The sequence below is a fragment of the Takifugu rubripes genome, chromosome 11 (genome assembly GCF_901000725.2).
Source record: "Takifugu rubripes chromosome 11, fTakRub1.2, whole genome shotgun sequence".
NCBI lineage: Eukaryota > Metazoa > Chordata > Actinopteri > Tetraodontiformes > Tetraodontidae > Takifugu > Takifugu rubripes.
Genome location: NC_042295.1, coordinates 11906565 through 11928001, shown reverse-complemented (window position 1 = coordinate 11928001; position 21437 = coordinate 11906565). Strand labels below are relative to the sequence as shown.

General features: G+C 48.9%; 1 protein-coding gene across 9 annotated transcripts in view; it reads right to left on the bottom strand.

Moving 5' to 3' along the window:
• Positions 1 to 6450: 6450 nt before the first annotated feature.
• robo1 (roundabout, axon guidance receptor, homolog 1 (Drosophila)) overlaps positions 6451 to 21437 on the bottom strand; it is a 143278-nt gene continuing 128291 nt past the window's right edge. For 8 of the 9 annotated variants that reach the window (XM_029843378.1, XM_029843380.1, XM_029843375.1 and 5 more), the window contains 13 exons: positions 20798 to 20998; positions 19170 to 19196; positions 18008 to 18050; positions 16501 to 16655; positions 14399 to 14785; positions 13699 to 13815; positions 12530 to 12674; positions 12019 to 12249; positions 11114 to 11622; positions 10897 to 11040; positions 8063 to 8335; positions 7798 to 7988; positions 6451 to 7688 (listed from right to left, as the gene is read on the bottom strand). In XM_029843378.1, the coding sequence (XP_029699238.1) occupies positions 7674 to 7688; positions 7798 to 7988; positions 8063 to 8335; positions 10897 to 11040; positions 11114 to 11622; positions 12019 to 12249; positions 12530 to 12674; positions 13699 to 13815; positions 14399 to 14785; positions 16501 to 16655; positions 18008 to 18050; positions 19170 to 19196; positions 20798 to 20998 (2438 nt within the window). In that variant the 3' untranslated portion in view covers positions 6451 to 7673. The remainder of the gene's footprint in view (positions 7689 to 7797; positions 7989 to 8062; positions 8336 to 10896; positions 11041 to 11113; positions 11623 to 12018; positions 12250 to 12529; positions 12675 to 13698; positions 13816 to 14398; positions 14786 to 16500; positions 16656 to 18007; positions 18051 to 19169; positions 19197 to 20797; positions 20999 to 21437) is intronic. The other variant, XM_029843381.1, reaches the window with a different exon arrangement.

Below are 21437 nucleotides of genomic sequence, written 5' to 3'. Positions count from 1 at the left end.
AGTAGTGATTGGGACACTAGGGGCAGTAACACCCAAGATGAGTAGATGGCTCCATTAGATACCAGGAACCACATCAGAGATCTCTGTCAAGAAGAGCACAGTTCTAGGAACAGCTAAGATCCTGCACAGAACCCTCAGACTTTCAGGCCTCTGGTAGAGGACCCGAGTCTGAAGGAAGGAGGCTCTGCCCAGGAGGGCGAGGAAGAGATTTTTTTTAAAAATATGTATATAATTATTATTATTATAGTAGTAGTAGTATTGTTGTTATTATTAAAAACCACCAATCTTTTCTTACCTAAAGGAAATGGATCTTGGGTTGAAAATGAATCAGTTTCTGCTTTAAAGTATTTTGTATCTTGTTAAATTGAGGGTCAAAGGTGGATCAAAGTAGGACTCTGATTGTCACATTTGCAACACATTTAAAAGAGCATCTTTACATAAATCATGTCTTCGCAAGACACACAGGAACAGGCTGATTTCTTGTTCCTGTCTTGCCCCAGCGTTTGAGTACTTGGTTAGGAGGGTTCAGATGGAGTCACGACAGTCCAGTGCTGCAGGTCCGACTGTGAGTGCGTCATGGGGCTCATGGGGACGGAGCAGCACTCCTCAAACTTCCAGAAGATGGATGAGTCCTGCCACTGCATAAATTGGCTGTCAGAAACGTTGTGCGAGGAGAAGCTGCAATTGCTGGGAAGTTGGTGTGGGAGTGACAATGATGGAGAGATCAAGAGGGGGAAGAGATGGAGCGAGGGTAAAACGGGAAGCGGCAGTGAGATAAAAATTCCGGAAAAGACCGTGGTTGGAGTTAAATGTCTCATTACGGCTGGACTGTGGTTATCAGGGGAAGCCAGTGTCAGAGCTGCAATGGAGTCAAAGCAATGGCCGGAGGTTTAGGGTGAGTACAAATTCATCATTTACTTTTTTATCGCACCTTCTCTTTTTCGTGCTTTGAGGCTCCGTGCACACCTGTTTGCGTGATAAAAACATAAATAACCCCAGTGCTGAACACCGAGTGGCCTGAATTCAAAGCCCATAAAGCAAAGTGCCACACTGTAGAATAGCAATTATTCAAAGCATCTGGCAGGTCTGATAAAAATGAATCAAACCTTATGACTTGGCAAACAGGCTCTGCGGTTAATGCACTGTGGCCCCCTGCAGCACAGTAAAGTGACTTGGCCATACTCTGCAGGCGTCTCCCTCATACCGGAAGAGATAGTGGCTGTCGGCTACAAGATGGATGAGATGAGGAAATGAGAGAGTCATAAACTGGGGGCTGGCCTTTGACAAGCATGCCAAAGATAAGGGCGGGGATGAAATGGCAACAATGGCGAGGAAACATGCCATGGTCGCACCTTTGTGTCTTCGGCTAACGGTGGAAAATCTCACTAATCCTAATTCAGATGGAAGATAAATCGTGATGTCTGTAATTGCCTGGACCTTTAACCTGGAGGGAGGAAGTGGTCGTGGAGCTCTAACGTTTGGCATTGTGGTAATGGTCTACCTGGGGGCTGGTAACTTCACGCAGAGTAATGACGAGCCACTCTCGCCTGCAAGCATCAACTCCTCTGCTCATTGATGCAATTACTGCGCTGAGACATGGCCAGCGAGGGTTCCCCGCAGCACAAGGGGAAGATTATACTTCCTGGTGTTGTTTCCGCCACCATCCTCAGCGCCAAACACCCCTAAGAATTTCAATGATCGAAGAGAGAGAGAGAGTGATATTAAAATGAGTGATGTTCGGCGCGCAGGTCATCGAGGGGCATTAATTACGGCTGACGCCTGTGCGTGGTTGGGCCCGCAGGTGAAATATGAGATGACAGAAGAGGTAATTTCCTGTTTCCCTCCAGATTGTGCGCAACAGTGTGAACGTGTGGGGGTGGGGTCAGTAAGAGCCGTCCCGTAATTATACAGCTGGATTGACATATAAACAAGAACAGGGGATTGGAGGTGATCGAAACTGGGAGGGTTGTTGGAGTCGAGATCACAGCAGAGAACATGAAACCAAATCTTGAGGACCACGTTGCAAGGAAAATATTCACCTCCTTTCTTGTCGGGTGCACGAGGAAGACCTTCTGAACTCAACAGAAGGCTCTTCACGTCCCCTCAGTGAAAATGGATCAATGCTTTTCATTAGCTTAGGCAAGCACGTGCGGTGCATGCAGCATATGGCTCACGTGGTGTGTCGTACCCTTGCATAAAGCTGCACCTTTTACCGCATGGTATTAAGATTAAGAGGCGAGCGTGCGCGGCAAAGGAGCCGATACGTCTCTGTCGGCCAGGAGAACATGAAGGATGAAAGAGAAACAGACACAGAGACAAAGACAAGGAGGGGGACAGAGGGAAAGATCACAAATAGGGAGGATCGGAGTGAAAAGGGCAAGGCATTTGTCACCTTCCCTTATAGAATCATATGAAGAAAGAACAATATCATTAATCTCCTGACATTTCAATATTGTATTAACCTTTTCTCATGGAATTCTCTGGGCTCATTAGTCTTTTCTGAGGAGGAGAAAAATAATAATCGATAGAACACGCTCTGGACACAGCCCAGAAATACGCCGCAGTCAAATAGCATAAGACCAGGAGCCAGTCATGTGATGCCTGTAACACATGCTCACTTTATCTGCTTTAAGTTCTCTGGTTAAAATACAAACATATCAAATAGGAAGATAAATGGAGGAGAAAGGGTGTAGCCGTTGCTCTCCGGCAGGTCATAAAAGAGAAAAATGGCGGCGGTGATAAAACAACAGCTTAAGATGGCAACACAAGCACATCCCAGCCATCTTTATGTGAGGAACAAAAGCCCCAAGGCCACACAGGGTGTGATGAACCCCGTGTCTCCTCTCTCCCGGCCCCATCAGTCAGTGGCGTTTGAGCAGCAGGGGGAGAGAGAACCAAACACCGACAGATTTATTCCAACCCTGCCTGCACCCCTTTAAACCCGGCGCCACGATCCTCCTTTCTGTGCAAGACCTGCCGCAGCCTCCGCATTTACGTCGTCACCTCCCATCTATCAATGCCTGGAGAAGCGCGGCCATTCAGAGCACCAGCACTCCCAAGGTCATTTGACTACATAAACACTCTAATTTGTACCTATTATGTGCCCTCGCTGCCGAGCGAGCGCCGCCGGGTGTTTTGTCTGTCGTCATTTACATGAAGCCTCTGCGATGGCTCGTGTCAGTGATGTGCGGAGCTGTTATGAAAGCACGCCGCTTTTGAATGGTGCGATGAAAATTCCAGACCTTGGGTGCGTGCGTGCAGGGGCGGGGGCACCCAAGGTTCAAGGGTCGCTTCCATGACACCCCGGCTATAAGACAGGGAAGATTTACCACATTTCTCTGTGTCATCAGAAGGAAATCTGTCATATTTAGAATCAGAGATCTTTCTTTATTAGACGGGAGCCTGGCTGGGGCTCCACAGGGGGTGTCGACACAATAACATCACAGCACAATGATGGATGACTCTAAAGATGACGTGGGATCGATCTTCGCTCAAATGTCTCGCCCATTTTCATCCCTCACCAGATCAGCCCACATCAGTTTTGTGGCAAAGCTTTATTAGTTATCCTGAAAATGTTCAACTAGCATCACCAGCTTTAACCAGCGGACAGTTTTTGGGGTTTATCAGTTGAGATAAAGTGAAGAAAAAAAAACTGTGTGTACTTCCCAAAGGTGAGGCTAACATGTTGTTAACAGGAGGATATAATTAAGAGATTTGCTATTAACTTAATACAAACAACACTTTTCTGAGAGGCAAATGTTCTCAGTCGGCGCTAACGCCTGCTGTGCTGTGACGACAGGGTGCTGCCTTTTCAATAACTTAATGACAGACGTAAACTCAGTGATTACTCTGGAATTTCTTCTGCAAACACACCTTGAAAGATGGTTCTGCCGCTCCAGCCTTTAACCTGTGATCTTAATCAACTTACATCCCAGCTAAAACTTTAATTTCCTCCCACTGCTTTCATGTGTAAAGTGTTCTAATCCAGATCCTGTAACAACGCACACCTTTTTGACACAATTTTCTGTTGTGGGTCTAAATCCGATGCTTTGGTGCCCTAATCTAACACTCTGTATGGATAATTATTGTTATAAGCGCATCAGTCATCAGTGATATTAAAGTAAATGTGAGATCAGTGGGCAGATTCCAGGGGAATGGGCCGCATTCCTCTAGATTAATTGTGCGGACCCCATAAGGATGGTGAGAACGGCTGGCTAAGTGACAAATGGACGCACAAATCATCCAGATTACCTCACAGTTATTAAAGAAAAGAAAAACTTGATCTGGCTGGTGTCCACGCTCCCCTCCCCAGCAGCCTCGGCACCGATGGTTTATCTGTTACAATAACTCATCCCAGTTTGGGGTTGATTAAAAACAACTCCTCGCAATCACGCCGAACTGTGACAACTGAGCTGATGAAACCATTAAAACAGCAAAAAAAGCAGTTGTGATTGATGGATCTGAAGAGGCGGCGTTTGACCTGCAGCTGCAGCATAAATGCTTGCGGAGAGGTGCTGAGAAGGAGCACCTGCGACGGCGGCCTCCTCGCCAACCTTCCGACGGAGGCTGCGGCTTCGGCGCCGCGGGGACGGGTTGTCAGACAGCGCACAGCTGTTCACTTAATTACCTCCCCGCTCAGGAAAGAGGTTAATGAAGCAGTTTGCTGATCGGAACGAAAGACAGCCCGAGCACAAAGGAAATTAGTTTTTCGGCTGATGAGTTGGAAGCAACAGCGGTTGAAATTATGGCTGTAAAAAGTGACGTCTCAGCTTTTACTGTCAATTCTTTGGTTTTAAAGCAGAGAATGACCAAAAAAGTTGACCAGATTTGATTTACTTAACCTACATTTAAATAGGATGAGATCTGACTAGATTAGGTGCCTTTTTATGGTATTTTGAACCCTTTGTGATCATCTGCATGGGATTATGAGTCAAATTTAAGGTCTAGATTGGGAATTAATAATATTATCTACTATCCCACTTAGGGGAATCCTAGAGAGTTAAACTATACTAATATGGCTGCAGATGATAGATAGATAGATAGATAGATAGATAGATAGATAGATAGATAGATAGATAGATAGATAGATAGATAGATAGATAGATAGATAGATAGATAGATAGATGGATGGATGGATGGATGGATGGATGGATGGATGGATGGTGCACAGGTAGATCAACTGCTGAGTTTTCCTCTGCATTCCTGCCCCTCGGGGGGGTAACCCTGGTAACCCTGGCAGCCGGGGTGTCCACCTAATATCCTTCATCACCTGTGTCTCATTGTGGGGCTTGGATACCACTCCCCTCATTAAAATGATGGATGAAGGCAGAAGGTGATGTTCTCCGCTGTTCCAAATTTGTTAATGTTTAGAGAGGGGCTCATTAGGGAACACCTGCGGGAAGGCGAGGGGGGTGGGGGGGCTGCCAGGGAGCCCCCATTCATCACGTTGGTACACCATTTTTAATAAATACTAAATCACATAAAAATAGCTTAAGATAACAGTGTAATAATGCAGTAATTACGATAAAGTCTATCATCGTATCAAAGAGCGACAGGTTTCAGGTGAGTCACTTTCTTATCTTTGCTTATCACTAATGTTTGGATCAGTCACACAGGTGAGACTAAACAGTCCCGGGGGGGTTGGGGGTAGGGGGTGAGGTTATTGTCAGGCAGGTGAGAGGTAATAAACTTCAACCAAATGCGGTTCATCGTTCAGCCAGGAGTCTCTTGGAGTCGCTCTGTGACAGAACATCATTGACTTGACTTGGCTGTTTTGATTTGCCGCGTCAGCATTTATCCCACCCGGCAGTGACCGATGGGAAATAAGACAAGCGTTGTACACTCTGTTATGTAACCTGGTCGAGGCCTCCGTGCGTCTAATTGGCAGCAATCTGGGGCTGTCAAAGTGAATCTAATCCCTTCACTGAGTCCTTTAGCTTCCCTCTATATCTTCAAATGCCTTTATTGAATGACAGGAGATGCTAATAATGTGAGTAATGGAGAGCGCTAATGGAATTGGCATTAGGTAATATGTTTGAATGGCTGCGGAGCAGAAAAAGCTGTTTAGCCTCCGTGTCAAGGATATGGACGCTGGGTCCCGCTGGGTGAGGCCAGCTCAGACTGCTTCACTTTAGTCTGTAATGGAGGGACTGACATTGAGCTTGGCTATATGTTCTGGCTCTCTAGCTTAAATAAATGTGTTGAAATGATTTTCAGTTTTTTAAAATTGCATGAACATTGAAGGTTAGTATTTTACACACAGTTAGTGACTCCATGTTTCCATCTTTGATAAAACTCATGAAAACATTAAATTCAGAGATTCATTTGTGGAAAAGAAACACGAATGTGACTGTAATATGTTCACATAATGGGCTGGTTCATTATTACAAACCAAAATATTTCACAAACAAAATGTGTTATGTAGTTACAAACGACCCAAAGACACGTGCGTAGTTTGAACTTTTTATTCAGCTTTTTTAAAAGTTCTTTTTGCTTTACGAAACAAATGTTTGCAGATGTCCTATGAATCAACAACACCCTTTCTCCATTAAAAAAAGAAAACGGGGGTCAGTCAACCCCTGTTTTTACCAAGAAAAGAGACTCCTGTCCGAGTACGACCTCTCCAGACTCCCAAAGTGACTGTTATTTCCTGTATTTGACATTTGTTTAAGTGCATTAGTAGACAACAAAACCATATTCATCCATGTGCAATAGCTGAAATCAGGGTCAAGGTGAAAAAGAAGATATTTACATTACAGCTATGAGTCACATTAATTGTCTGTCCTCACTTAAGCTAGCACTGGAACCGGAGAGGGAGACGCGAGCCAAGGAGTCTCATTTCAAGCACAGCCTTCGTAAACAGCAACCTTCACCTACATCATCATCATCATCATCATCATCAGGATTAACTAAACTCTTTTGTCAAACCTGTTTGTAAGACAAAAAGGTTAATAGATAGAATGGTTTAAAATAAAGTTTAGTGATTGTGCTTTTAAAACCAAAAGAAACAAACATTGACGACAACACGAAAACAACAGTGCATTACAAAAAAAAAAAGAAAAAAAATCCCAAAGTGGCACTTTCTCGGGGCATCTAAATAACACAGGAATTTACAACATGGATGGAAATGATAAAATAATTATAATTATTGGCATAATAAAATTAGAATTTGTTTTGCAAAATGAAAAAAAAGGAAGACGAGTTTGAGGTACCACGATGGGTAAAACAAGAGGACATCATGTGTACAAGTATATTTACAGACAGTCTTCCATCTCTGCTTGCTGCTCGTTTAATCCAGTAACGTGTGACTGCAGGAACTCCCACTCGTGGTCAAGGCAAGCTGAGGCATGTCAACATCTGGAGCGCCGAGTCGCTCCATATTGCATTGGAATCAAACATAAATATACTAACGCGAATTCTGATTTGAACGCACCACACTGGGTCGCTTTCATCTTCTTCTTTTTTTAAATGGACAAAAAAACAATGGTTTAGGTAAAAGAAAAAAAAATCAGATCTCTAAATGCAAAGAAACACGGCAGATGTTACAGTATGGTTGCGGCCCGCGTGAGAGAAATACTGAGATATTCAAAACTGTAGGAGAAATAATGGGCCTCCGCTCTTGGGGGGAAAAAATACCCAAAACAGGACAGTCCCTTGTTTTCTTCTTGTGTTCTTCAGCTTTCTACCAGCTGTGTGAAAAGGAAGATCAAAACAGCTAAAATTAGCACGGACACAAACAAAGTGTTACCCTAAACCAGCATGTGGACGACAGATTCAATAGAGCTTCAACAACAGTACCTCCCGCTCTTCGTCTCCTGGCTGGAAGGCGCCCGTGGTGCTGAGGCCCATGTCTGCGGGGTTCTTGCGGCCTCCCTCCCCTCTCCGCCGTCCCCCTGAACCCCTGGAGGACATGGAGCTGGAGGAACTTGGGTCTCGGGGGCTGTTGACTGTGGGGAACTGTGGTCGGCTGTAGGGCAGGATGTCCTCGTCTGGGGACAGAGAACAATCGTATTGGCCGTTGAAGTGACATGGCGCTGATGGATGACCGCCGTTTGGTCTGTACCTGCACGCTGGCGTGCCTTCGTGGCAGCCGTACCCTCGTGTTTATTCCCTTTGCCTCCGTGAGTCTTTTGTCTCTCCTGAGCGTCCTTGCGTTCAGATGAGCTGGTTCTTGTGTCGGAGCCCTCCCGGGGACGGCAGACGCCGGTGCCTCCTCTCTTGTCCCGGCTCTCGCCCGCTTTCGGGGAAATGACTCCCCGGCCCTCGAGGGCCGCTTTTGAAGGGTGAGTCGGCGACTTTAGGACAGCTGGAGGCGGGATCGGCGGCGGTGGGAGGTCTGACGGAAAAACAGGGGAAATATGAACACACATCCCGTCAGATCAATCACTCGGGATTATTTTATGAGTAAAATCGGAGTCCCCCGGCCAGGCGTGCACCTGCGAGGTGATCTGCAAACACAGCTGCAGGGCGTGCACGTACGCCGGTCACTCCTCCGCACACAGAACAAACAGAACCAATGACATTCCGGGCTGAAGCGCCGTGAGTTATGAGACTTGAGCGAGAGGCGGGAGAGGACGGAACAGCGGTCAGCATCCGCCACTCCGACCTGCTCGACTTCCCCCTGTCGATGAATCAATGCCGCGCGTCCTTCAGCCATTATTCATATCAGGCCTCTCGCGCATCCAGACAGGATGGCAGGAAAAAAACAAAAAACAAAGCCTGGACCGCCTGCAATCGATGGCTTTTCATCTTCTAATCAGCTTCCGAGCTGAAGGGTGATTTCAGGGGCTGCCGGGTTGCCGTTTAGAAAATGTAAATTTGTCAAAGGTGCCACAGAACCAGCCTGAATCTACTGCTCTTTGGTTATATTAGATGTATTTATTTTCCTATTTATGTCGCAGTCTGCATGTTAGCGGTGGACCCAGGCGCCGACCGTGCAATCTTTTGATTATCCTCCACCTCCTTCTACCATCTACTCCTGAATACAAAAGGATGGGGGGGGGGGGGTCAATATCATAGAGCTGAGAGGCGTCTGCAGTTTTTTAATATCTCTCTTGCCTCCTGAGTCCTGCCTCAGCCCGAGTCCGATCAATGCCACAGTCTGTGAGATATAGCTCGCCACGCGGGCGGAGCGGGGCTGCCTGTGAAGATTTATGAGGAAATATCGGCGGGAACCGGAGCTCAAGGCGGGGAAGAGCGTGTCAGAGGGGCCGCCGGGTAATTAGGAGGGCCTGGATAAGAGACCAGAATGGGTTAAGTTCATAGATGTGGTGTTAGGGGCGATGGGAATAGTACATAACCGGGGTGTTTTCAACATTCAGGAGACAAACGCGAGTAAGATGAGCAGCTCGACACAGAGGAAGAGTCACGTGACCTTTTATTGAGAGTATTTCTTGCTTGTGTGCAGCTGAAATCTATGTTATATCATCGACGTGGAGAAACACCCACAAATACGGATTAGAGCCTCCTGCTTATGTGCCGGTCACATAGACTCTCCCTACCTGTGCATCACTTCTCCTGACAGTGGGATGGGGATGAAGTGGTGGTGGGGGGTGGGGGTGGGCAATAACCTCCAAATGAAAAACAATCCATTCAGATCAAATGCAATCAGCGGGAGGGCTGACGGACACAGACAGAGCTATAGTGCCCCCCCCCCCCCTTCTCCCAACAAACAACCTCCACATCCCGGCCGCTCAAACAAAGGCAGGGGACAGTACAGGAGACAGGGGGAAGATGACTCCAGAGGGAGGGGCAGAGGAGGATGGGAAACAAGCCAGGGTATAAGAATGATCGCGGGCAGGTGGAGGTTGGGGGTGGGAGTGTGTGTGTGTGTGCGTGTGTGTGTGTGTGTGGGGGTGCTGCATAGGTTTCTGCAGTGATATAGCTGCTCCGACTCCCAGCGAGTTGGATATTAAATCTCCCTGCCAAGTGCTTCCGACACTCAAGGACACCTGACGCTGAGAGGAGAGTCGAGACCCGAGACGGCACTTACTGGAAACAGACAGGCGAGCACGTGCACGTGCACTTAGACAGGCACGCACAGGTTTTAAAGCCCTTTGTCACAAAAGCAACACGCAGGCAAAAAGGCTAAATGAAACGGCTTTCAATCGGTGCGCCCCTCCGGTGTTTTTCACCGTGCTAACAGGCGCCTGTATCTGCTTCCTGCTCACGCCCGGCTGAGGAAAAGAGGGCTCTGGGTTCAAGCCCCCAGACCAATTTCATTAGAGAGCACACCGGAAACACGCCGAGGTGCGCCGAGCGTCATGCTCCCCTGAGAAAGACCCTCCCCCTTTGTCCACATCTACAGAAATCCGTCAATTTCGGCTTTATAAATCAAGAAAATCTCTGTATTTGGTGCACTTGAGCCACTGTCTTTTCCCAACTGGAACACCCACTGATGCCTGGGAAGATTTATTATGGAATAAGCACAATAAATATAACATTTTGCTCACTATGCTGTTTCCCCATGCGTCAAATGCACCATTTTTTTTAGCCCATTTTGTGCAGATGCAACTGAAGCCTCTGACCCCCCCCCCCCCCCCCCCCCCACACACACACACACACTCATGCATACATCTGGAACTGTTAAAGCACCGCCACAAATTAGAAGCGATGCACTCAAAGTGTGTTCACACACAGATGAGATGTGATGATTAAAGCTCCAGCTCGCCAGTTCAATCGAATTTATTTCTGCATCACAGCAAAACTGCGTTGTTCTTTTCCATATCGGTGAAGGAAATGAAAATCCATCAATAAGAACAAGCTTTTTATGGACCGGTGGCACCCACTCGGGCTTCTAATCATCTCTTTATCATTCCATCGGCTGCATCAAGACAATACGGCTCACACACACACTCACACTGTAATGCTAAATGTGATGTCATCCTTGATGAGTACCTTCACTGTAAGCTTCACGCCGTGCAGGGGGCTGTTTCTGCTTCTTCGGAGGCCTCCTGTGCACGGCCGCCATGCTCATGTTGCTGTCTGTAGACACTGGGCTGCTGGGACGGTGGCCTGATGGGTTTATTTGGTATTTCCGCGCTGAGGGAAGAGAGCGGAGTGATTTTCTTGTACCCTCCCGAACAGCCATGTTTCTTGAAGGCCACACAAGTACCTGAAGCTCCGCTGACGTCGTGGCCCTGGTTGCCGGGATACTTGGCCAGCCTGAGGCCCGAATATTCAGCCGCCGCTGCAACCGCGTGGGCAAAGTCGGTGTCGGTGAAAAAGGATCCGTCCGAGGAGCTCACGGCGCTGGACCTCCCCGAGGAGACGTTGTCCTCTTCTGAAGCCGAACCCCACCCGTTGATCATAGAACCGGTCACCGAGCTGTCCAGGTCGCCCATGCTGGACGCAGGCGTCTGTTCAATCCCCCGCAGGAGCAACCGCCGCGGCTGCATCTGGGGGTGGTGCGGGTGCATGTGGGGGTGTGTGTGGTGGTAGTGCATCTTGGCCACCTCGGCATCCGTCTCGTCGCCCTCCTCCTCCTCTTCCTCCTCCTCCAGCATGTCCTCTTCCTCCTCCTCGATGCCGTCGGTGTCCAAAGCCAGCGGACTGGTGATGTAGCTGTACGTGTGTGAGGGGGAAATTGGCCTGGGAGGGGTTGGGGGGCTTACAGCATGGCGCCTGTCAGGAGACAGTTTGGCAATCACGTCAGATTTATGTGTTTCCAAGACATTATGCTGAAGCACCTTCTGACGTCAGGGTGGATTTAGGAATTTCATAGTCTAAAATGGCCTCCGTTAAAAAGATAAGAGACAAGTGGACCTGAAGGAAGTTCAATTATGATAATAGCACTCAGTTTAAAAACTGAAATCACTGCAAGTTGGGTTTTATAGTGTTTGAAATAAACCGAGCTCCCTGGAAGTAATCAATCTAAAACACACCGGTGGAAAAAGTGCCAACGGTGCAGTCTAGCCCGCGGAGCCTTGAGATAGTGGACCGGATTAGAAAGAAAAACGTGTGAGTTTTAAAGGGTCGGGACTCATCTGTAGTCAAGGAGACCCAGTGGCGCCTCTGTACCTGCGTTCGTGGCCGTCGGATGCCTCCTGCAGCATCGGCTGCATCTCCTCCTGCGGCGAGGGCGTGAGCGTCGCTGTGGACTGGTGGCTGTACGAGATGGCGGCGGGTGAGGACGCCGCCCCTCGGACGGGTGGAGTGGGTCCCCGCTCCATCTCCTCTTCCTCCTCCAGCTCGTCAGGCTGCAGGTACATGTGGGAGGGGGGCACGGTGCACTGCACGTTGGGGTCACAGCTGCCGGCGGAGAGAAACGAGCCTCATTACAGCCGTGTCGCTCGCGGAAAACACGGATGTTTTCAAACAGGAAAACACGTTCTAAATATTCATACCATTCTTCCAGCGCATTTTGATGTGAGTCTGGCGCTAATAGACAGGAAACCCCCTCTGGGGGGGGGGGGGGCTTTTGTAGTGGAGGTGAGAAAACCAGGAAGAAGGAACGAGTGCTTAACTACTGTGTGTGTGTGTGTGTGTGTGTGTGTGTGTGTGGGTCTGAAACACTGTCTTTGTGCCCCACCTTTCTTCCATCGATAGAGAGTACTCCTCTGTGCTTCGACTTGGGGGTGGGTTTGCTGGGGGAGGGGGCAGAAGGTCAGCCCAGTTCATTGTGCTCTGTTTGGGTAGTTTGGGTGTACGTCCTCCTTTCTTCTGACCCTGACTCCCTGCGTGGAGAAAAGGGAACGAGGGAAAAGAATCAGTATCAGGACCATATTGTTGTCAACGGCTCCAACATCTATTATGAATGTTAAAGAAATCACAAAGGTAACCAGCAGCAGGCCGACGGCAGATAAATGCTTTAGCGAGAGTCGTTGAAAGAAAAGCTCATTTTACATGAGAGAGTGCAAAGGCTAATGCAAACCCTCCAATTTATGCAAGTACTCACTGATGCCTCGTGGTTAAAATAGGACGGGAAATGCCATAAAACACAGTCATTTCCCTACAGCGGTATTATGCCGTACTGAGGAAAGGTAGGAAGAAAACGGCAGAAAGGGGTCCAATTAATATCAGACGCTTGGAATTGAGAAGCAATGAGCTGTGAGGTCAGTGCAGTGAGCATTAAAGGCTTCGCCTTAATGGCCCCAACTTCAGATGCAGCATCAGAATGGATAAACGGCATTAAGGTGGCAGCGTTGCGTGCCGTGTGCGGCGTGTCATCGTTTGTCCTTGTCCGCAGACAGACGTCGAGCCCCTGATGAAATTAGGCTGCTCCATACCGGAATTAACGTAAAGCCAATTAAAAAAAGGCAAGGGCAAACAGGAAAATGTAATAAAAATCAGAGGTCTGGAAGGAAGAAATAGAAAATAGAAACAAATCTCGTGGCACAGTGCTCATGACTTCATTTTGATCCCATTGTGTTTGGCAAATGTTCCACTTTCTGAAGGCATCTCCCTTTTAAGATAGGATGGCATGGAGATTAATCAAATTACCATTTAAAAGGCTGCATTATTAGCCCCCACAAAGTGATTTATGGCTTTTAAGCAAAAGTGGGATTCTCAAATGGGGCTTGGGGGGAGTACAATTAAATGGTTCACAACAATAATTAGGTGGGAAAATACTTTGGCGGTTAAATTAAACAGAGCAGATACAAAGAGAGGAAAAAAACTGCGTCATGAAAGAAAAAGTTGGGATGCTTTTGTGACCTCTGAGTGACCTTTAAGAAGTCCCCGAAAGGCTCCGACACTTACCGGAGGTGCTGCTGCTGCCGCGGTCGGAGCTGTTGTACGAGCCTCCGGTGTGGCTGTCGTGGCTCTGGTTGTAGGGGATGGTGGCTGGCATGGGGCTGTCCCCCCCTCTGTAACGGTCTGATGGATGGGGGAGGGGGTGCGAATGCAGATAATAATTAGCGTCATGTCTGGTGACCTGAAAAGCGTGCAGTCGAATCGAAGCGGCGAGGCATGCGGCTCATGCTGAGTAATGCACAGGTGAGTAGGTGAAGGCGACATGCAACATCTGCGGGGAGATTTCCGACAGCGCGACGCCAGATGTTGGCTCCTTTCCGAAGGTACAACGAGGCGACGATGGCTCCTTTCAGAGCGTCTCGCCATCTTTGACTTCGGGAAACGGGACCCTGGAGCTAAGCCCTCACACCTGCTGTCATCACTAGAAGAGGACTCAGACGCGCTAAGACGGCGGCGGTCCGGCCCTGGCACCACATTTAGCAGCGGAGATTAGGCGTGATGGCGCGGAGGGGTGATGAGAGGTTATGGAAATGCAGAGAGAAAGAGCGATGACGCCATCGTCGACAGAGAGGGAGCGGAGAGGGGAAAAGAGGGCGAAGGAAAACTCTTCTATAGGTTTCCCCAGAGAAGCGAGTGGAGAGAGGATGAAGGTCATGGCGGGGAGCGGCCCTCTTTAGCGCGGCTGCTGGGTAATCCACAAACTCACCCTTGTTCAGCTTGTTTTGCTCCATGATGTTGTACTGCAGCTGCGACCCCAGGTCCTGCTTCTGCTGCTGAATGGAGGGGGGCTTCCAGCAGTGCTTTTCGTTCAGCTCCCCTCCGATCCCGAGTCCCCCACCGCTCCCCCCTGTTCCCCTGTCTGCGTTCATGTTGTTCCCCAGGATGGCGGACTGGATGAGCTGCGTGGTGGCGTAGGGTGTCGGCTGGCCCCCCGGGCCCACAAAGCGGCCTTCCTTCAAGTTGGGACTGTTGAAGGTCTTCATTTCATTGATCTTGTTGGACAGGTCCACGTCTCCGTAGAGTCCCGACTCCGGCACTGTGAGATTGGTCTGCTTGTTTTCCATCTGGTTGTTATAATTGGCGATGCAGTCGGCTGGAGAACATGAGCATGAAATTTAATCAATCTGGTCTTCTGCCGCTCATATTAGCAGTGTGCTAGCGCTACGCAACTGAAACCACGGTGCATTTAAATATTAAAGGGATTATCAGGCGTGGCAACATTTGCCTCTGATTTAAAATATGCCGATGATGATCTACGCGCAGCGAGACGGGTGACGCTGAACCTCCTCGCTAAATCTCGTGTTAGGTATCATCTCCATTCTTTTCCGTCCGACAGGGGAAGCATCTTTGCTCATCGAGAGGGACGGAGAGACGTGTCGGTATCAAAGACCTGGAATGAAGCGCAAGGTAAAAGCATGGCTCCCTGACAGATCCAATTTTCCCTGGCTCATAAAATATTCAAATCCTCCCGCAGATCTGAGAGCTAGCCTCATGGTAAATACCAAGGGCGGCCATAGGTGCATTGCGGTGGCACGGAGCAGCTCGACACTTCAAAGGCCGGCGCGTGAAGGGGCCCGTGGCTGCGATAAAGGGACATTAACTTCCATTTCTTTGCTCCGTCACCTAGTCGGTGATCCTCTTAATGTTCGCAGGTTTCAGGTTTGGCACACACACAAAGCATGCAGCTGGCAAGCTCCTTAGCATCATACTGCGGGGTGTCATGCGAGGAGTGAGGGCTGTTATTCCCCGCTAAAACATCCGACACCATGTTAAAGCAGAGTTAATTCGACCTCGGAACAGTGATTAGCGCCGAGAGGTGGGGGGGGGGGAAGTGAAATTTGATGACTGCAAAGTCTACAAAATGAATTATTAATCCTCCATGAAAAAAAAGGGGGGGGTAGGAAGGGTTTGATGTAAGGGCGAAGAAACTATTGCACGGCTGGATGGATATTAGACCAAACAGCTGGATGGGAATTATGGGCTTCCTTTAAAAGAGCAGTCCCAAAGTGCATAATTTAGAACATGAAGCTCTTCACTGCAGTCCAGCTTTCCGAGGATCTGGTAGTTCCAAGCTTAGGCCCATGTTGAAATTAATAACATAACATCCTGTGTCATGCTAACTGAGGTTTTTTTTGCTACTCTCCTCTCAGAGGCTTACGCCCATGTGCTCGCGATGGCATAAAAACACATCTCACGGCACACTTCCTTGTTTGTCTCGCCTTAATTCATGCCTCGACACCCTGCTTAGCCTCTAAGGCTGTGCTGAGCATTTATTAAATCCTCCTCCACCTCTCCAAATTTCAGGTGCGCCCTTGCTATCGCTCCCTCCTCATCCGCTTCCAGCCAGAGTCCAGCCTTGACCTATCCGCCTCCCGCACATTTCTTAAATAACTGAGCACTTAAGGGAAATTACATTACCGGCTATAACAACACTATGGAAATCAGCAGAGCAATCTGATTAGCGGCAGAGCAGAGCCATAAGCCCCTCTCAGTGTGCTCTTTTTATTTCCTTCCTAAAACAGCTCTACCTTAACCTCCGATAAATCAAATGCATAAGCGCACCATCGCTCTTAATCCTAATATTTCTTCAGTTCTTCCTCCCAGAGACCCAGAGAAAGGAGAGAAACACAGAAGAGCTCCCCAGAGACCTAACCCAGATATCAGATTTTGCTTCCTTGTGCACCGCACAGTCCCAAAGGCCCTACTTTTCTTGCTTCTTTATTATTTGTCGAGGACCGCCTCAATACCTTCGAGGGGAGTGTTTATTTTGGTTCTTTTCCGGGGCGCGCAGGTGCCGGCGCTGCATACCTGGGCGGCTGTACGTGGCCAGATTGCTGTCGCTGTTGCCGTTGCCGGCGGTGCAGCAGTTGATGCTGCAGTCGTTGTGGTTGGAGCAGGTGTTGGGCCATGTGTCGGCTAGCCAGGGCTGAGTGGCAGACTCTCCGATGTTCAGCAAGCCGGGTCTGTCGAGACAAAAAACACGCTAAGGGGTTAACAGTCGCCGCACGGGAATGGATGTGAGTGAAGTCGGGGGGCCCGCAGGAACACCAATATTTGAAAATGAGGAGGAAGAGGATTATGTTCAGCTTATTTATTCAGTGGCTGAGAAAAATGGAGGAATAAGAAAAACAACAAAGGGACACACACACACACACACGCCCGCGCGCATGTGCTCAAAACCGTGTTAAATAAATTTGCCTGTGCTCTCTTTGCCCTCAGCTGATGAAGGTTTGTGATTCCAAACATAAAACTGGGCATCCTGGACATCTATTGAACCCAAAAATAAAGAAAAGAAACCACACAGAGGAGGCTTTTTGCATCATCTTCCAGGATTCTAAAAACATAACCTAAGCATAAGTGATCCTACACTTCTTATGGAATGAATTAGCCTAGGCTAATGAATGCACCCCTCTCTATTAGGGTGTATTTCAGTGTTCGAGCCTCCTCAGAATGACTCCCAGTTTGCTTATACCCAACATTGAATTAGCATTTAAGTACATTTCCACATCCCCTCACAAATGATTCATTTCTCGGATACATTTGGGGTAATGAACACATTTGTCTTGAGCAGCCAAACACAATCGCACAATAGCTCCTCAATCATGTCGGCGGTTGTATGTTAATATCGAGCGGCTATTGTCTTTGTGCGGGGCTGACACAGCCTTGCTGCTCATGGAATTCAATCACACAACAGAATAATATAATGAATATGGACTTTCTGCTGATGGCTGCGAGCTAAGTATTCATTAACGCATGAGTAGGACACACAAGCACGCACTAACGTGACTGTGCTGCCTCTGTTCCAGAGAGAGCAGATCAAGGCATCTCTAAATGACTATATTTAAGATTTTCTTCTCCCAGCTGTACAAAAGCTGGTGCCATATGGTAGATTGTGTTATCAAGCTGATGCAGTGGTCACCAGGCAAGATTCTGGGCAGTCTCATGTTCCCACTGCACCATTCCATAGCATGAGGAGAGAGGTGTGGCGCGTGGGACCGTGACTGCACGGCTGTTTCCTGGTGAAACCATGGCACAGCCTTGTGGCTGAACGCGGATCTTCACTGTATATTATGAAAATGGGTTCCTGGAAGCCTACACGGGGCTTTGTTCATGTTGTTACAGTCATCTCAACCCACTCTTTTCTCTGCCGCCTGCTGCCTAACGAAGTCACACATCGCCCCCTACCGTTTGGTAAAGGGCAGTACAACCACCCAACGCTGCCGTTGAGGAGTCTTTTTTTCACGGAATAATTTCTAATCAGGGTTTAAATTGGGTTAAATAATAATCACACAGAGCAGAAAAAATGATCTCTTACCTCCCGGCGCTAGTTACACCTTCACCACCTCTCTGATATGCCACTGAAAAGAGAAAAAAGTAATGAGTTTTGAATACAATCCCATCCCCATTATGACCATGATCACATTAGCATCTTTGCTGTTGTCATGCAAGGTCAAGGCAAAATTACCCAGTGCATGCGTGTGTGTGTGTGTGTGTGTGGTGCATACATATGCCCTCATTTTGCATGAGTCACACATGCACAGAACCAGGAGGAGGGAGAGGATGTGTAAGAGGCTTATGAAGCAGGAGATGCAGAGCTCTTTAGTTTCCTGGCCCAGGTTTCTTCTGTGTGTGTGTGTGTGTGTGTGTGTGTGTGTGTGTGTGTGTGGGTGGGTGGGTGTGGGTGGGTGTGTGCGTGCGTGCGTGCATGTCTGCAAGTTGGACTCTTTCAAGGAGCCCTAAGCCGCCGGTGTGTGGGGCAGAGATAAACTACCAACTTTAATTGCAATCTTCTCCCAGAGAGGAGAGAAAATGGTAGAGCAGCCGGCAGCTGCCTCAGTTGCTCGTGTCTGTTTAGCAAAACAGGAAGTGCTGTTTTAGTCTTCGCCTACAGACGGAGTGGATCTGCCTCTGAGTCGAGATCCGCCTCCATACTGTAACGTCTATTAAAGACCAAGAAACGGTGGCAAAGACCTAACAGAGTTCACACGGGGCAGGTTTCAACCCACAGATTTCACAGAAGATTTACATCTACAAAAGAAAAAAAAACAAGGTTTTGATCAGGAGCCTTGAGGCAGTCACGCACAATGCCGCCACTGTTGGGATTCGCTCTCGGCGTTGCCTTTGTTGGCCCCGTCCACCAACATCCACCTGTGAGCTGAGCGTCTACACACCTCCAGGGATCAAAACACCACACGCACAGTGCGGTAACCTCGCCCTTGCTGTCACTTGCATATCTGGAAGTGTATTCCTGAAGGTCTGACAGCGTGTCATTATCTTAAATCCCATCTGAGGTGGCGAGCAGCTGTTTGATGAACACTTGTTTTAACAGCCCCGGGTGGAACCAGGACGTTCTGATACGACACAAATATTTGGCATCCTTGTTTGAACCGCTCTGATGAACCCTGGGGCTTCAGCAATGGCACAAATCTAAATAAAAACCCCCACTAGTAATTGTGGAATAAATACACAATGCTTACCTGTTGGTGTGAAGGTAAACGACGGCACTGTTGGGAAAGGAAAGAAATAAAATCAATAATCGGGACAGAAATCCCTACAAAGCCGGTATTCACACGCTGGTGGTTTAGATCCATGCAGACTTCTCCGGACGCCAGCTGGGGGGGTGGGGGTGGGGGGTGGGATCTGAGTGTTGAGCCAGCTGCTGGTTCAAATCCTCACCCAGGGCTGTCAGGAGGCCTGCTGGGCAGGGGTCACACACCGGGGAGATATGTGTCGCCGTCTCTGACGCTCCCGTCATCACCCGCGCAGCTCCCTTACTCACAGTTTGGCCTGGAAGGGGCCCGAGTCAGATTGTTGGCCGCGGGGTGGATTCAAGCGATCCGTCTTATCATCTCGGGCAAATGTGACCTAATGTTATCGGCCTTTCTTTTACCGGGGTCTCGCAGTTACAGGCGAAAAACTGCGTAACGAGCCCCGTCCAAAGCAAATCACCTCCAGCAGGGACTGTTTTCTTCATGTGGTTGCAATTATCCTCCTTTCGGACCCCTCTCGGGTTAGCGGCTCCAACAAAGACCGCGGCCTCTTGTGGTCTGGGTGCGCGCGGGGGCGGAGCGGGGGAGGATTGGGGGGGGGGGGGGGGGGGGGGGGGGGCACATCTGCCTACTGTGCGTCTGGACAGCTCTGCGAGTTCATGTCAGCCAACAACTAACGGAATCAGAGGGTAACTCGAGCCTTTGTAGACCTGACCACAAGCACAGCCTTCACTCCTCCGCAGAAGTACATTCTATAAATAACCTCGGTTACTTCGGGTAAAGATGCCTTTGGTTGTACTCTAATTCAATTATGCATTATATTTTTTGGCGTAGACTGCGACAGAGTGAGGTTGTATTCGCCTAGCGGTGCTATGAGGAGTAATAATACAATAAGAAAGCATCTCCGTCTGAGGCCGGAGGTCGAGGTTAGCCGGGCTAATGTCCTCCGAACTGAAGGGTGGATCACCTCTGATTTACTGGCACCAGTGCAGGTAGCAGTGACGAGCAGCAGCTGCACAGCCCAAGGCCACGCATTAAGCCAAAGACCATCGAACAGAGCCAATAGCTCTCTTGACTCTCGACCCTCGTAGGCAGAGGTCGGCCTGTCGTGAACCCTGTCGCTTCGACTCAGGCCGGACAAAAACAAACCGCTGGGGTCGGCTGGGGTTACTGTATCGGAGTGCAACCGCCCGCGTGGCGCTTTGTCTTTCAAATTGTGATCTTATACAGTGAGTATTTGCAATTATCTCCAAATATTCATCTGATACGATGAAAAGGAACAATTAGCCTCCACCATGTTGTGTGGAGTACTACAAGGATGGAAAATGTCCGTCTGTCTTCAAAAGACAGATTGTTCTCCTCGTCCCTGCTGTCAGATGGGAGGTGCTAAACTGGGAGACGCTGGTCTTCAGAACAGCTTTTGCTGAAAACATTTTTCAAAAAACCTTTGCGGGGAAAGACGGCGACAGAAAAATCAAACGTGCCAGAGCGCAGAGCTCTCGGCGGAGTCATTTCAGACAGGCGTCAGCGTCAGTGAAAGCACCAGCAGCCGCTGCATCTGAGCGAGGGACCTCTCAAACACGACTCAGACGCTCCTGCAGGTGAGCAGAACCAACCTTTGCGTATGCCTGCGTAGCTGCTGGAGAGGCCGTTCCTCTTTTTGCGGTGTCGATACAGCCAGATGCTGAAGACCATGAGGATGATCCAGCAGGCGGCGCCGATGCCCGCGATGAAGGCCGGCTGCTTGACCACGTCTGAGATCTGCTGCGACAGGGGGTTCTCCTGGCTTATGGACTCGGTCACGCGGCCGGAGGCATCTGAGGATGTGATTGGAGGAGACGTGAGAGCAGGATTAGGGGGGACAAAAGTAGATCTGTTGGTGCAAATAAGGATAAGACAGTGGAAAGAATGTGAGCACAGAGGTGAAAAGACTAAAAGAGTCGTCCTCCTGTACTTTAAAATGTATCAAAATGCAGGAATATCTATTAAAAAACACAAAGAACATCAGTCTAAAGCCTCGTCTGTCTCCACCAGGAGAAACGACCGTCCTAGCAGGAGTTTGTGAGTCTGGTTTGTGGATCTGGAGCCCCGTCTCTCTGCATTTCAAAGGCCTTTCATCGCAGATCCCCACAAAAGGCTGCCGAGGAGACGAGAGCAACTAAAGACATTCCACAACAGCCTGCGTGCCACATGAGCCCGGTGGAAACGCGACTGGGCCGCAAACAAAGAGAGGCCTCGCTTCACGACCATCTAAAC